General features: G+C 41.4%; 1 protein-coding gene across 1 annotated transcript in view; it reads left to right on the forward strand.

The window, feature by feature from the left end:
- The first annotated feature begins 10,090 nt into the window (after positions 1-10,090).
- Positions 10,091-17,082, forward strand: part of LOC120803919 (copine-9-like) — a 79,317-nt gene continuing 72,325 nt past the window's right edge. The window contains exons 1-2 of the mRNA XM_040152956.1: positions 10,091-10,167; positions 13,009-13,049. Of these exons, the coding sequence (XP_040008890.1) occupies positions 10,091-10,167; positions 13,009-13,049 (118 nt within the window). The remainder of the gene's footprint in view (positions 10,168-13,008; positions 13,050-17,082) is intronic.

A 17,082-nucleotide genomic window follows, 5' to 3' on the forward strand; every position in this document is an offset into this window, starting at 1 on the left:
CCCACCCCCGTCCTCCTCCTCTTTAGACTCTCACAAGAAAAAAAAAAAAAAAAAATCTAAATCTTCTAAATTCCCAGACAGCTCGACACCCCTCACCATCCAGAACTTGTAGCCTATCTTTCTTTCTTTTTTTTTTTTTTTTTTTTTTGGTCCCTTCTGTATGTCAAAGCTTTCCTGCGCCAATATTCTCCCCGCTTTGGCTGTTGCTCAGGTGGCTGTTAAAGGCTATTAAAAGGGCCTACATAACCACACGATAAAAATGTCAGCTGCTAACATGTATGGGATCTGACAGGGCTAGACATTCGAAAGACGAGTGGAGGGAAATGCTACATGGAAGCAATACAAAATCATAGCCTACCTATACCACTAATGAATAATTTACCGAGACCAGTGATTCAACATTGCTGTCTAAGGCTCGTTTCCTCGGGGCTACACCATGAATGATTAAAAAAAAAAAAAAAAAAAACCCATCAAAATAGGATTTCTTTATTTCATAGTCGGAGGGGGGCTAAAGCCGTTTTTCAGCCTCATCCATCAGCATGGAGCTTTCTTCGGGATGTCCTTTATTACCATCCGTGAGACGAGATGCGTTTTGTCGCCTGTAGCGCCAGCGGTGGACCCCGTTTGTACCTTCCGAGGCATCCGTGGGGTGCTCCCCTTCCTCCGCCCGCCTTCAGTGTCCACGCAGCGTGTAGGAATCGAACACGATCAAATGGGGGGAAAGAAAAAAAAAAAAAAAAAAAGGAATCGAGAAGAGGTTTTCAACGCGAGCCCTCTGTCAAATTTCAACAGTCCTTTCTCGTAAATCCGACATCCTCCACCGCCTCGACTCCATTATCATCATGGTTTTTCTCGTAGCCTTTATCCGGTATGTCTCCTCTCTCTCTCTCTCTCTCTCTCACTCGTTCTCTCGCCCTCTTTCTCCGTCCTCCTCCTCCCGTTCCTCTGCGCGCCCCCCCCGGAAGATGCTGATGTTGTAGGCTGCTGATGACAGCGGAGGAACGCGTTCACGTACGCGGGCGCAGCAGCAGCAGCGGCGGCAGCGCGCGGGAAGAGGGCGGGGGTGGGGGGGGGACTTCTGCTCACCTTGAATCTGAGATTAGACCAGAAAATAGTCCCTCACGTGTGGATGATGAATGAGCGAAGGACCCGCCGAGTGGAAAGAGCAGAGTCGGGCGTGGACAGAAATCAGGACGCTCCAGTCCTTTCATATCCCCCCCTAATTAACCGTAAGTGCGATGATGAAAATTCGAGTAATCCCCCGAAATGTCATATTTTATAAACGGTTCGTATGTTTCACGTGCAAAACCATCGCTTGCGAATGAACTGGTAGGCGGCCCATCCAGTTCCCGTCACGTGAACGTATTTCGGTATAAAAAAAAAAAAGAAGAAAAAAAAAAGGGCGCAATATTTGCCTCTGAAGTGATGTGGAGTAGAATTCTAAATTAGCAGAAAAGTGTGGCACTCAGAGAAGGTCAAATTTGTTCCCTTGCAAAAAAAAGGAATAGGGTGAATATCCAGGTTCCGGGACAAAAAAATAAAATATAAAATCTGCATAAATAAAATCTTGGGAGCTTTGAAATTTCAGTGTGGGTACAGCTTTTTCCTTTTTAAATTATCACACGTAAAAAAAAATCAAAGCAATGTATATATATATATATATATATATATATATATATATATTGTTCTACATGTGATAAACATGAAAAGCAGTTCAATTTTCAGTCTTCATGTCCTTTCCAGTCTGCTGGTGGTGCCAGAGGTAAAGTCTGGGAATCACCAAAGTCGTTTGGATTCATCCTCTGGGGAGCATGACTGTCTCCGCCAAATTTCAGAGAGATGCATCAAACAGTTGCCGGGATTTTTTTCCGTCTGGACCAAAGTGGCGGACCAACTGAGACACCAAAATGACCTGCGCTCCTGGCGTGGTAAAATTCGAGCCATTCACATGGGCTCCCGTTTCCTTTTAGCTTCACACTACAGCATGTAAACACGCAAACACAAAAAAGTACTGCTCGGCAGCAGAGTGCTTTACAGCACCCACCTCCCTGTGTTCTCTATTCACGAGGTCTGCTTCCTTCGGGGCCAGATGTTACCTTAACTATTGAAGCCTTCATTTTCTATCCATTAAAAGCTCTGTTACTCACTCTGGGGAGCAACACATCTGCCCTCAAGCTAGCATATTCATGGAAAACTAGGTCAAGTCCGTGGTCCGTGAGAGAGTGTATGTTTGAGAGGGGGAACGGACAAAGACTGTTGCATCTGATGATCACTACAGGAGCCAAATTCGGTTTTCAAGCAGGTTATATTTGCATTTTGACAAAATAAGCAGGCAGCGGAGGTCAAAAGCACATGAATGTTTCCACGTGCTTGACAATACACACAGTAATCTGATTAATAATGCACTCGGTTCGGTCTCTTCTGTCATAACTTCTGGCTGCACTGAACGCTCAGAACACACGTGGCACATCTGGCTGCTGTCTAAACAAACACGTATTTTTTTTGCCCTCTGCTTCCACTGCACTCGGACTATCTTTCTTCATCCCGAGGCCTCCTGTCATCTGTTAGCAGCAGCAGGGGTGTTGACAAGCTGGGCATGCGTGCGCGCGCACCCCCCCGCATGCGGTGTGCGTGCCGGTGTCATGTGTGAGCATGTGCGTACGTGCGTGTGCTGAAATTGGCAGGGGGAGAGCGGAAGGGGCAGTGTGGCTGCTGAAGTGAGGACGTGTCAGTGGGAGAAAATAGACTCGTGCTCAGAGAGGGTACACCTTTTGAGGAAGGAGAGGTGTTTTCAGAGAGAGAGAGAGAGAGAGAGGGAGAGAGAGGAGTTGTGAATTTTGTGTAATGTCTGCATGACTGCACGCATGTGTGTGTGTGTGTGTGTGTGTGTGTGTGTGTGTGTGTGTTTTAAAATAGTCAGGCGGTGCGAGCCGATTTGAGGGCAACACCATGTCAGCGTCACGCAGCTGGAAACCATCTCACGAGAGTTAGAGGTGTTTGTGTGGGCTTTTTTTTTTTTTTTTTTTTTTTTTACATCTACAACTACACAACACAACCCAACAACTACATTTGTTGGGTCAGAGAAAATTGGGAGCCCACTGTATTTGTGGGGTCCGGCAGCTCTGTGGGGACCAAAATGCCGGATCCCACAAGTTTAGATGGCTGTTTGAGGGCGTTAGGCATTTAGTGGTGATGGTTAAGGTTAGAGGAAGGGGCTAGGGAATGCATAAAGTCAAAGACCGGTCCCTCACGAATATAGTACCACAAGGCTGTGTATGTGTTCATGTGTGATATTTATTTGTCCCTTATTACCATATTATTTGAATTCTACATTACACATTTTTAGATTTTGCTGCATGTGTGGTTAACACACAGTATTTCCACCCTTGTTTCCGTCTCAGCTCAGAGTACTTCCAGTCTAAGGTGGCCATCTGTTGGAATATGAGTGAAATGCAAGTGTGGAATGTAAAATTCCTGGTTTCCCAGTAATGCTCCATCTTAGAAATTAAGAGTCGACAAGCTCTGAAATTTTTACGGTACACATTTCTAAAAACAGCTCATAACAGTCAAGGAAAAGGCTCATTGTATTCATATTCACTTAAATATGACTCAAACAAGAATAAATAGTGCATTTGTTGGGGACTATTTTCAGCTGAGCATTAATAGATACTAGTGAGTATTTACAGCACCACAATGGTGTATGTGGAATTGGGTCAGAATAAACAACAATGCCTCTGTTCATTGTAATGAAGGAACATGTCAGCCTGGTGCAACAGTGCGGCTCTCTGGTGTGTTTTTTTAAGATTAGTAGACAACAATAGAACTCTATGGCACCAAGAAATAAGATGTATCAGGCTTTGGATACACATGCAATACTTGTTAGTAAGATCAGGTCATTGTTGGTTTTGGTTTTTCATTCAATTCGTTGACAATAAGAAAAAATTAAAATATCCCCAATGGTGCTGAAAAGGATGATGAATACATTTTTCAGAAACTTGACAAATCTGATTGTCTGAGAACCATGTTGTGTGTTGAAATCCCGTCAATACGAAGCAAAAATGAAACAAACAGAACAATAAAGAATCCCCATTCTGTTGTTTATGTTTGAGAAAATCAGCGCGGTGTACTTTGATTGATTTAGTTGCTGCTTGAAGTAAATCAAATAGTGATGGTTTCTATTGGCTTCCTGAGTGAGTGCATCAGCAGCAATTTTATGTGATGCCATTCAGTCATGGGGCAAAAATTGGCTGTTGGGCCCCTATTGACCCCCCCCCCCACTTCTGTACCCCGTTACCCTCCAGTTTCCCTTTGAGTCCAGTGCACGCAGCAGATTTATGGGCTACTTTGCGGCCTTGTTGTCATCCACTGCTCCAAAATTAAACCGGTAGAAAAATAAAATGCGTGGCTCCAATCGCTGCCGTCTGAGCGATGGCAGACGGGCATGGCTGAGCCAGTGATGGAAACAGGACGATGTCAGTAAACATTAAGTGTAAATGTGTGTATCCATGTTGTACAGACCAACAATTGGATTTCCTTGAAGTGAAAGTTATTGTCGCTTATGTAGTTTCCAATTTTCTCATCTTATTCTATGCAGGGATGTTTATGTGTTGCATTTACATATCATCATTCATGGAGTGGACATGATAAAGGTAGAGTCGAAGATTAGTTAGTAGACCAAAGAGGAAAAGGCTGTTCATTAATTCCTGCTGATAATATATGATGCTATTGAGCTTCTGTGAGTAGGAATAAGGCAAGCTCTTATGACTGTACGAGTAACCCAGTGCTTTTCAGGAACAGCTTGGAGCTCTGACATGCTTATGGAACAGTTGATTTGCATTTAGAATCTGAATAAAACATGCATGTTTTAGGAAGAGTATTTACATTTTAGATTTTTGAGAGTTAACAAAACTAGACACATGTAACAAATAAATACTGTAAATGCATCTACAGGTTATTGTATATTTATATATAAGACATGATCGTAGGAATTAATTGAAATATCAATGGGTATCCTCCAACATGAGAGGATGCACATGAATATGTTAATAGAATATTTTAAAAGCCAATATTTGAGGTCAGTCCAATTTCTATGCAAAATAGTTGAGTTGCAATGTTATAGATTGAACACTAGAGGGGAGCATTCTGTCAAACCTGGTACAGTTACAGTACGGACTGCTCTATTTCAATGGACTTGTTTTCCTACTACAGTTACAACTACTTTCTTCTGCTATGGGCATTCTGCTCTTTTTAATTATTTCACTGTCATTCTTACAGCTCGGCGTTTGGAAATTCAGCTTCAAAGTACATTTTCCAATAAGCATGAAATAACTCTGCGAGAGTGACTCGCTGTGTGGGGGTTTTGGACTTCTGCTTCTTGTTTCCATTGAGGAACAGGGACATGTAGAGTAAAACGTGTGGTAAGATCATCAGAATTCAGGCCCCACTCTGAACGCGACCCTGAAACTCTAACTGAGAAACAATAACTGAGAATCCGCCACCAGTATATTACCTCCTTTGTGGCTGAGAATGCGATGGTTGTCTCAAAGCTTCAATAACTCTCTTTCTCTTTCTCTCTTTATTGAACATGCAGTGTGCTGATCTGTTGTTCCAGTTGTCTCTTCTCCAGAGTGCTGGTCCAGCTGATCACAGGCTGCATGTTGGCAGTGCTTGTGCTGTGTTCGGGGCATTCGGACACAGGCCTTGCAAATCAAATATGCTGTCACATCATCAAAGGCATTTCAAAGTGCGATTTGAACCGGAAATTGGAAATGGTCATATTTTGCGAGGCCAGATACACACAGAGACACACCACTTAAGCTGAGGCCGGTTTATTCATCTACTCTTTCAGAAAAAAACATTTTTGAAATAAGGAGCACTGCATGGTCCATTTTATGGGTTTCTTTTATAATTCCTTTAAATTAACTTCTTTTTAATTTCATTGCTCTTCATGTTTTACAGCTACCTCCATTACTTCCACAGCTCTTTTCTACACTGAGTCACACAGTTCTACAGCATGGGAGCGTATCACTGAGCACACTCAGACTCGTCGTCGTATCGTAATCGGAGAGAATTGTGAGCGCAACAGAAATGAGACAAGCTGTTGTTTACAGGAGTCCTATGTGCAGGTCTATACAGTCTGTAACGAAGTACTGGAATCAGCGTGAATTTCAAAATGTATTAAATTGTAAATTGTAAATTGTCATGGATTACATAAGACCAAGGTAGAGTCATGTTAGTCAAATTAGTCATTTTAAATGTAACCCAGTTACATTAAACTAAACTGCAACAGCAAATCGGTTTGTAGGAAACATTTTATGTTAATAGAAAATGATTATGTATAATGTATTATATATAATGATGATATGTGGTTGACCTACGTCAGGTCGACGTATTTGGCAAGTCCCAAATACGTTGATACTGAGTGTAGTAGTTTAGCATGTTAGCACGACAACATTTGCTAATCAGCAAAAACAACACAAAGTTAACAGTAAACTGTGCGCTCGCATTGCAAATCTGCGGGCAGAACACAAAATATATATCTTATCTTCATAAATATATTATCTTCATTTGAATAAATCAACATCTATATTTTGGGCCTTTGGATGTGGGAGGAAACAAAAAAGCTCAAGCAAACTTGGAATAGATTCTCTAATTTAAGAACCACAAATATACAGAAATGTAAGACTAATTTATTTGTACTAAAGCAATAAATAAGATTAGATCCCCGACCCATTATTTATCACCGCTTCTCTCTGAGGAGCACAGTGACCTCAAATGGGAGAGCCAGTGCAATAAGGAATGGAACAAGGAGAAGGTAAAAATACCTGAGGAGAATCAACAAATGAGGGATATGTCGTTTTTTTTTTCTGTTGACATTAATGCTGGAGGCTTTTAGTATTTGTCAGACACCTGCTTTGCTCTGCAGTGAAATGGAAACTAAAAAGGATTTCTCCTCTTTGGATAATTACCCGCCACTCCGCACACACACAAAGACACACACGCTCCAAGCCTCTGTCCAATTTTTCATCCAATCACACATCCTCCTATAGATCATCCAAGGACAGGAGGGTGGAAATTGGGTAAATAACTAGACTTTCTCTTCTGTCTCTCACTCTGGTCTTTCATTTACTCCCCTTTTTTCCTTTGGTCTCACATTTTCTTCATCTGGCTCCAATTCTCCTTCCATCTTCCTTTCCCCCCATTTCTGCCTCACTCCCCATTTCTCCTGCTGTCCATGAAAAATTTCAATTTCTGCGTGATCAGCTGCAAAATTGAGTGGATCTGCCCACACACACACACACACACACACACACACGAACACACTTACAGACAGAGCGAGACAGAGAATGAGAGCGTGCGAGGGAGAGAAAGGGGGAGACGTAGCTAGTAGTAATGTCTATTTGTCATTTCTTGTGTGTGACAAGGCTAAAGGAGAACTGATACAGTCACGCTCACTTTCCATTACCTCTGAACCAATCCATAGAAGGGTCTATTTTGGACACATAATGATTCGACCTGTATGTTTTACAGGAGATTGAGCTGCCATGGTCTCTTTGGTGTATTCCTCTCAAAGCTTTTTCGTTGGACCTCTTCCATCACCTTTTAATCTCTGACTAAACATTAACATGCCTTTTGGTTTAACACTTTTCCTCTTGTCCTTGCGAGATATTTCGCCCGCTCGTCGTTCCTTTTTTCTGGCTCTCAAAGACCCTTTTTAGCTCGTTTTCCAAAAATACAATATTTCAAAACACAGCTATTTTTCACAGAAGCTTAGAAATGTAATTTGGGTGACGAGGTCTCAGTGGGAGGCTTTAAAGAGTGTGTCATGATGCTCCCAGGAGAGCTGATTTATAGAGAATTACTCAGTAGTCCTTCCAGATTTAGAAGCGCAGACATCTCATTAGAAGATGACAGCTTGTTTCTTCTGTTGAGCTAATTGATCATGGGTATGCCAGCCTGGCTGTTTGATTACCTGCTCTAGTGAATATGTGCAGTATATGATGTAATCGTCCCTTTTGATGTTGCAAGGTGAGCAATACGTACAGTCGCAGCCTGAGTGTTAGAGAGGGGAAGCATAAATTAGGATGGGATGGTGTTTCCTGTTCAGGGATTCCAAAGCTGAATTAGTCCTCGACAGGCTTTTAGTACTTTTGTTTCCTACATATGCAATAAGTCAGATTGTTGTTGGGCCCCTATTGACACCCCCCCCCAACACCACCCGCCACTCCTTATTTATTCTCGACTATTTTTTCCACTTCCAATTCACAAATAAGTACATTGCAGACTGTAGATTATACTGTACATGGCAGCTTCACTGTATGCCTTACCTAACTTTCCTTGGAGCAAGTCAGTTCTTTTGTATTTGTAATTTCTTTTTACATTGGCATCCAAAAGTCTGAGACCACTTTCCCACGAATGGGATGCGACTGTACAGTATTAACTAAGGAATGTCCGGCGTTATTACATAATCCTGCGGCCCTGCAGTCCCGCAGAAATTACGTTCTGACCAGGTTTTGTTGGTCAGGCAAAGACTGAGGATTCTTTTTAATATTCATAAAGTAAACATGTCCTGTCTTGTGCTTCAAGTCACTGTTGACTTCAACAATACTCAATCAGCGTTTGTCCAAGACCACAATCTTTCCATAATCTTAACAAAGAGCTGTGAGCACCTAAACATTACCATAAGAAAGAGGATGTATACATCCTTCATTTATTCATGCATTAAATCAGTGACTCGAGCATTACTGGGCCATCGCTTAATGTTTTCTGCCCTTATTATAAAGTGTCACTGCATCTGCTTTTCATTTCATTTTAAGTGAACTTTGGAGACATAGCACAATTACCTCAAATATTCAGTGACCCAGTAACAAATAAACCATCTTATTGTTGCACAGCATTTAAACATGGCCCCCGGAGTTGAGGGGCCCTGGGGTAAAAAATTTGTTGTCGGGCCACTACTGATCCCCACTATATATGTCAGTTTCATTTTTTCCCCGGGCAACAGAAACCAACCAGCGCCCTAGAGCTGAAATGATTAGCTGATTAAACATATGTTGGTTAAAAAAAAAAAAAAAAAGAAGAAATTGGCAACAATTTTGATTGTTTGGGTTATTTCTAAGCAAAAATGTCAAATAGTCGCTGGCACCAGCTTCTCAAAAGTGAGAGCTGATACTTCAGTGGTGCACAGTTCTAACAAATTTGCTACTGATCAACTTATGTAGAGCCAAATGATATGAAGTAAACCTGGGAATTCTGGGGCCCCAAGTGTCTGGGCCCCGCTGGGAAGTTGACCCCTTGGCTAATCTACGCTTGCCTTTGAGAGGCATATTTATCACAAAAAAAAAAAAAAAAAAAAAAAATGCATTTAAAAAACAACAACTTCAGATTAAGCTATTTATCGGTGCCACAGAGCAAGACAATGCTCACAGTCCATCATTGCATTTTGGCACAGAAGGAGAAATTTCACCTCAGGGGGATGGCAGAGACAGAAGGAGGAGAGAAGGGGCCCGAGGTTCAGGTTAATACTGAAATACAGAAAGCTGCTTCGTCGAAGGAAGTGACTAACGTGCACATTTAAGCCTAGAAAAATATTCCATGAACTGTGTCGGTAATAGCCTAAGTTAGAGGTGAGAACATGTAACTGAATAAATGACACACACACACACACACACACACACACACGGGGGGGGCGGGAGAGAGAGTGGGAGAGAGCACCGTGTTGTTGCCGGTGCCTCCGGTTGGCTGCGCTCTCCTCCTCCTCCTCCTCGGCACCGGACAGACGCGGGGAGCGCGCCGTGAACGCGTTGAAGGATGGATGAACTTTAAATCTGCCTCACAACTTTCACCGCCTCGCCCCCCACCCCCTTCCTCTCTCTCTCTCTCTCTCTCTCTCCCTCGCTTTCTTTCTCTCCTCCAGTCTGTCAGCCTCGATCTCTTCCTCCTTCGCTCCTCCGCGGCTCTCTGCTCCAGAGGCGGAAAAACCAGTGGAAGATCTCGACAATGGATTTACTGCAATCGCGGTCCTATTGTGAGTGATCAGTTCTTTGGCTCCTCTTTCTTTTTCGGAGGCTTGATCTCTTGAGTCGAGATGATGGCATCAATAGGGGAATTCGACCCTCTCAACACCAGAGTCCCTGCAACTAAAATAGAAGTTACGGTGTCGTGCAGGTAAGGTCTAACTCTCATATATATATATACATGTAGATATATTTCAGGTCAATGTCAACATTGAGAGTTATTTTTTCTTCTTCTGGGGACACTAACATCTTAGATCAATGCATTCGTGTAAATCTATCTATCTATCTATCTATCTATCTATCTCAGACACTCACAATCAGGTGGTCTAGGTGCAGGTGCTTGTTTGCAGACCCCTCAATGCGTTTAAGTGCTTTCTCTCCCGTGTGTGACCCTTCCTTTCTGATGCCCTTTGCTCTCAGGTAACTGGTTAATCCCATCACCTGCCTCCAATATGCATTAAAGTGATTAAAAATCCTTTACTCTCCTGCTTTCTGTCCAGCCCCCAGGTGACTACCACTGATACTCACGGGCATGCATGGCTGACTGTCGATGTTGACGGGGTCTTTTTTTGTTTGTGTGTGGAGCACATCAGGTTGTGCTGTAGCTTACCTACTGCGTTTCATGTTTAACACAAAATGTAGAACTACCGACGGTAAATGCAGCAGAAATGCGCCGAAATACATTAATAGAGTTAAATCTATAACCCTGAAACAAAACAGCACGTAGATGTACCTGAGTTTGAGGTCTGGTGGCAGGCCGCCTTAGCTGAACGGTTGGCTGCTCTGCTTACCGACTGACTGGCTGATTGAGCAGTAAAACCCAGTCAGTGTCAGCCTGCCTGCCTTCCTGGCGTTGTCCTGACTGTCTTTCTGATCTGCTCCTGAATAATGAATGACTGTTGCTCCTGTATGGTCCCTCCTGGGATCAGCCAGAATTGAAGTGGCCAGACACCTGAGTTAAACAGCCCAAACCTGGGAGGGGGACTGAGCCCAGATGAGGATATAGATGATGAAGTTCTTTGTGTTTTCATTTCCCCCCCAAAATATTCAAAATAGCTAAAATTATATTTAGGCATCTAAGCATTTGTCGAGTTTACATCATGGTTTTGCACAGTGTGTTGTAATTTATGGTATTTTTACATCCTTTTTGGCTTGAATGATTGGGTTTTTGTAAGATCGTTGGTTATATAATAACAAATGTTGCAGCCAGCAGCTGATTATCTTAGCTTACTATAAAGACTGGAGGCAGAAGGAAGCAGCTTGCCGGATTCTGTGCGAGTAACAAAATCAACCTACCAGCACCTTTAGAGCTCACTAATAAACCTGTTATAAATCGTCTGTTTAATCTGTGTAAAAACTGAAATGTAGAAATGACAAGTTGTGTTTTTACGGGGGGACTATGTGTGGGACTAAATCGTCTAATAACAGGGGACTAAGTAGACTAAATGGTCCAATACATAACTCTCTGTAATGAGCTTTAGAGGTGCTGGTAGGCAGAGTATTGTTTTCATTTAACCTTTTGACAGAGCCAGGCGAGCCCCCCCCCCCCGTTTCCAGTCTGTATGCTAAAGCTAAGCTAACTGGCGGTTGTCTTTAGCTTTATTTTTGTCCTACACACATGACCGATCTTGTCATCTACCTCTTTGCAAGAAGGAGAATTTCCACATTTAAAGTTTCTGGATCTCAGAGACACCTGCAGCAGCCGAACTTGGTCGATATACAGTTTGTCCAAAGTCTCTCTAACTACTCTGGCATCAAAGTTCAACTCGATGGATCCCATGGAGGAGCTACAGCAACCACTTTCACAATTTGGTCAATAATGTTGAACTGTGTGTTCCAGATACAAAATTCTTTTTTCCTAAAGTCCCACAGAAAAGGCCATTTTTCCGTCAAAGTTCCATCCATTTTAAATATTTCTCTGTATTCAAAATTGATCCAGTTGTTTACAAAGTCAGTACCTAACATGGCTGAGTTTTAGGGAAAAAAGTATCAGATGAAATTTTAATCCAGATGAATTGTATTCTTATTTTAAGTTTTGATTACGTGGCCTCTTACCATAGACATTATCATAAATGATCTCATACATAAAGCCTGTGCTATTGTAACCGAACCTGGACACTTTATATGATCTACAATCACGCCCATGTCACTAGTTGAAATCAGGTTGTGATCGATCATAACCCGATTACAACCAAATGACCACTCAGACTTCTTATCATCAAAAATGAGCAGGATTCACCTAAAATTCAATCTTCCACAACACGGAGACTTCGCTTCACTCAATCTAATGGTCAGTGCTGAAGTCAGTCACACTATATTTTTCACATGGACATGTTCCAATTCTACCAAACCCCCAGATTCCCTGGTAACAGAACATGTACATTTTTGCTAAAGCTTATTTACTGATCACATCGATGGTATTTCATGATGAGGTTTTCAGAGTTTATTACTTAAGCAGTGCATTGAACTCAGTGTGCCTCACCAACCTCATGTATGCAACTATGCGAAAATGTGAAATCTGTTCACACCCATATTGGTATTAACATTTTGGGCTCTTATAGCTGTAAAAACAGTATATGTCAGGGGAAATCAGTCCCTTTCATAGTTAGGCAGGCATTGCTTACAGTATGGAGTTCATGCAGGAACATCAAGTGAATCACTTGTTTATTATTACATCCTTATCTTCGTCTTCCTGAAGGTCTTCATCAGGCTTTGAAAAGTAACCTAGTGTAGGGTATTTCATTTGGCTTATCGTGGCTTGCATTTCAGGGAGAAGGTTGGCAGCAAAATATTTTCAGATGGTTAGTTTCACACAATAATTTGAGGAGCAATTAAAATCTGCCCCTGACCTAACTTACAGAGACTTACAGAAACACTCAGGAGAGCACAGAACAAAAGAGATAAAATGTTAATGAATGAATAAATTATCTCAAAATAATAAAAAAAGGGTTGAAAGAATCCGTTTTTACCTGCACTTTTGCTGTGTCCACAGGAGTCTTCTGGATGTGGACACGTTCTCCAAATCGGATCCTGGTATGTATGAAATCTTTACTGTCTCTGGATATGCACTGAAATGCTGGTAACAGAAAATTGTTTGTTTTGTCTGTCATTATTGCTTTAGAGAATAAATAATTTTCTGGTCTACTTTGGTATTGAACCGTAGATAAAAAATATTTATTTATTTCTTTTTTTTTTTAAACTGGGAGATATATGTTATTGTATTTTTATTGTTCCATACATTTTTGTACAGCAGTATTAGCTGTGCTTCTTTACAGCAAGGAAAGCAGTAAGACATAATGAATGGCGTTCTGCTCTCCTCTTGTGCTGGAAAATGACCTGAAGAAGGTCAGAGCTATGAAGGGGTGACAACAAGCTGACAAAATACAAGAGTGGAGAGAGACAGTAAAGAACAAGGGCAAGACTGAGGTATAAGTGAAGGCTGACGAAAGGTCAGGACAGAAGGTTGGCTGGGCTTCAGTGTGTTGGACAGTAGAAAAATGACCGGGGAGGGAATTAAGCCTGCCTCTGAACCTGTATAGACCCACTCTATCTTTAGAATGAATCCCACAACATCCTGTGGCCACTCACCCCTCGTACACTGCCTCAGTGGAGACACAAGGCCGGTTGAACTTCTTTGTTATTTAAGGGGAGGGAATTAAATTTACATTCTTCAACCTAAAAGCCAGTAAAGAAATTATGACCTGGATTATGTCTTCTTGGAACCTTTAACTAAGACGTCAATGATAGGGATCTAGGAAGGTATTATCTTGTTATACCACAGCCACTTGCCAACAAAATCACATACTTAGTCAAATTAAAAATACCAGTTGTTCATGTACTAATATAACAAATTTAAATCCTGATTTAAACACGATGAAATATACTTCATCAGCCTCACAATTCCTGCTGCTTGTGTTGCTGGAAAAACAGGAAAACTATGTTTCATAAGGCTGAGCCAGGAGTTTTAAAACCCTGACCAGATTTCTCTGACTGTGTTAAGGTCTTTAACATATTCAGCCTACAATAACAGACAATACAGTAGAGCTACATTCCCCCACATGATGTTATTAAAAATGACTTCCAACATCATTTCTCTTCCCCTGTCAGACTGTCATGTGTGATTTCTCCTCATCTCATTATTTTCGGTGTGGATTTGGTTCCATTTTCCTCTCTTCTTTCCCCTGTAGCTCTCCCTCAGACCCACAGGCCATAGTTTCACTGTGGCTAATGGAGCTAAATTTGAAAGTGTCTCTCTCCGCCTACCATTAGTTGATGTGGACTTTCAGATACTTGCAAATATTAAACATGTTTGAAGTTAAATCTGCTTGGTCTGTACTGAAAAGGTTTTTATTTGATTTTATTGGTTATTTACTGGTCACACTGTCTGGTTACTAGATGTTAATCCACAACAGTCAAGAATTCTCAGCGGCCATGGTGTAGATGGGGTTTACAGCAATGTCTTCAGTAAGATGGAGGTGCACAGTTGGGGTAGAAAACATACCAAAATGACTGAGAGCTTGGGTAGAGGGGTAGATTAACAGGAAAAGTTGTTTTTGTGCTTTAAACTGCACAAATCTCAGATGTAATGGGTACTCACCATCTGAACAAGGATACCTCCCGGTTAGCTGAGAGTGCAGAAGTAGTATTAGCTCCAGTGATTTTGTCTGAACTTGGATTTTATATGATGCAATGTAGTGGAAGGTGGTGGATATTTCTGTGCAGAAGCTGGTGAGTAAGACAGCTCACACGTTTACAGTGTGTTTATGGCTGTTAAATGGATTGTGCAAATGCTTGTGAGACTCTATATAATCAATACCCTATATGATCAGTTTGTGGTGCGTTTAGAGTTCCCGTTTGGGCTTGATGACAGCTGCTAGAGCTTCAGCCTGATGGCTTTGGATGGAAAATGTGTCACGTTATTACAGTTTCTTAGAGTAGAAAAAATAAAACCAGGTGTGCTGCATCTTCTTTGGGCATATGGGTATATGGCTGATAAATAATACTTATACTCCTGTAATAGCACAGTTTGATGTGAGTGAAGCTTTGCCTGTCTACACTGAATCGAAAATGTATTTTTGCAATAATGTAACACATCTATATCCAGTGTCTATTGTATTTTGAGGAAATAGAAGTAGGTTTGTGATACATGCTAACATTATTACTAGAATATCAATATCATTATTGATAAATAATGCAGAGCTAACTTTGCGTATAGTCTCAGTTAGCATTATAATTGCCACTAGCTGCCATTTCTCAGTGGACTTCAGTGTGACTTGTTAGCTAGCTGGAGCCAACAGGCTAGGACGATGACAGGAATGTGGTAAAAAGGTTTGAAAATGCAAGTGCAAAACACCATTTAACAGTATTTGGACTGGTTTCCAAGCACTGTTCTTCCTCTCTAGGCACTAGATGTCCAGAATTAAGCTGTCATGACATTATGACTACGTGTTTTGTTTTCTACCCCCCTTCTGTGCGCATTCTGAAGTTAAAGATGTTTATAAATTAAGTTAGTAACTGGAGAACTATCAATTTATTTATTTTTGAATGCTTGATTCTTTGGACAGCCAAATATGTCTCTCCTGGAGGTAGTCTGGTCGTCACTCCATTAATAACGCACAAGAAACATCATGGTGGAGTCCTAAATATTCATTTTATTTTCAAAGCACAAAATCTTGACAGGAAATAAACACAAAAGGAGCATGGCACAGGCTATTGTTAGTCAGAAAGGGAAAATGGGACAGAAGATGTTGGCGCAGTGTTTCTTGATGTTATTGTAAAACATTACTTATCAAAGTTAACTGCCTGTTACAAGGGACTGACACTGTCACATTTGGCAAGGACCTTTAGAAGGAGGAAAACCTTCAGGTCCGGCTATGATTAATCCTTAATAAATAATAATAATTTTTGGCTTCACTGAAGTCTAAAAGCGCTGTCACTGAACACTGTCATCAGAACAAAAAGTCTGGCAGACAAGGCTATAGAAAAATGCCAAGGAAGTGTTTTAGTTGGAAACGTGATGACAAGAAGACTGAGTGCATTTGTCCCTCTGAAAAGACTACAAAAAGCCAAAGAGCTGTGTGAAGAAAATGACAGGGAGTGCATCATCTCTGCACCTGGCAATCCAAACTGCTCTGTTCCAAGTTTTTAGGTTTTTATCCCTTTTGCCCTCCTAAAAGTAAACGTTTCTACCTTTACTAACAAGTCTGGTAGTTTCTGAACAGAAAAGCTCTTTGGTACTTTCGAGAGCCTATAAGGTGCAACTTTTTCAGACAAATATTATACCAAATCATCCGGGCTTTAAATGAGTTACACAGACCACAGCTGGAGAGCACAGCTGTCTAACTCCTTACCCAGGCTGGTCTTGACGTCCTGGTGATAATGTCTGGGACTGGTTATGGATGCAAGGGCATCCTGTGAAGTTACTGGGCTCCAACCAGTAAAGACAGGGAGAAGTGGTGCATGAGCATTTCCTTCAGTCTAGGCAACGTAAACAGATGTGATGAATAGTAGTCTGTGCTGCCTGTTTCCATGTGCACCACAGCTGGAAGATGTAATTAGGAGAGACACTATTATGTACAACAGAGAGCACAGGCAAGAGGAAAGGTAGAGATTCAAGATTTAAAGCTTTCTGACGATCACACGTTGTTCTTTACAATGAAGTTCATGTTTCTGTCCTCTCTGGTCCACAATAAAAAAATAGAAACAGAAGAAAGTAGGACTCAGAAATGAATGACTGAAAATTGCACAATAAGACTTTTATGTGCAGTACTAATATAAATTTGCAAATGAATTTGAGTTCAAACATTTGAACAGTACATTTGGACGTGCTGTAGCTACCGTTGGCTGGAAATATAATTTTAAAAGTAGAGCTAGACCAATAAATCAGTCTGGCCAATTTAAACCTGTGTCCATTCCTATAATAAACTTTCTTGGTGTCCCGACAGTCCTCCTTTTAGGATTTTATCATTCTGAGGTTTTATACACTCTAATGATAAAAAAAGTGTCATTTTGCATCACCTTCTGAACTGCTGCCAACTGACCTTTTGGCTCTGATAAGGGCATAGTA

This window comes from Xiphias gladius, chromosome 18 (genome assembly GCF_016859285.1).
Source record: "Xiphias gladius isolate SHS-SW01 ecotype Sanya breed wild chromosome 18, ASM1685928v1, whole genome shotgun sequence".
NCBI classification, from domain to species: domain Eukaryota; kingdom Metazoa; phylum Chordata; class Actinopteri; order Istiophoriformes; family Xiphiidae; genus Xiphias; species Xiphias gladius.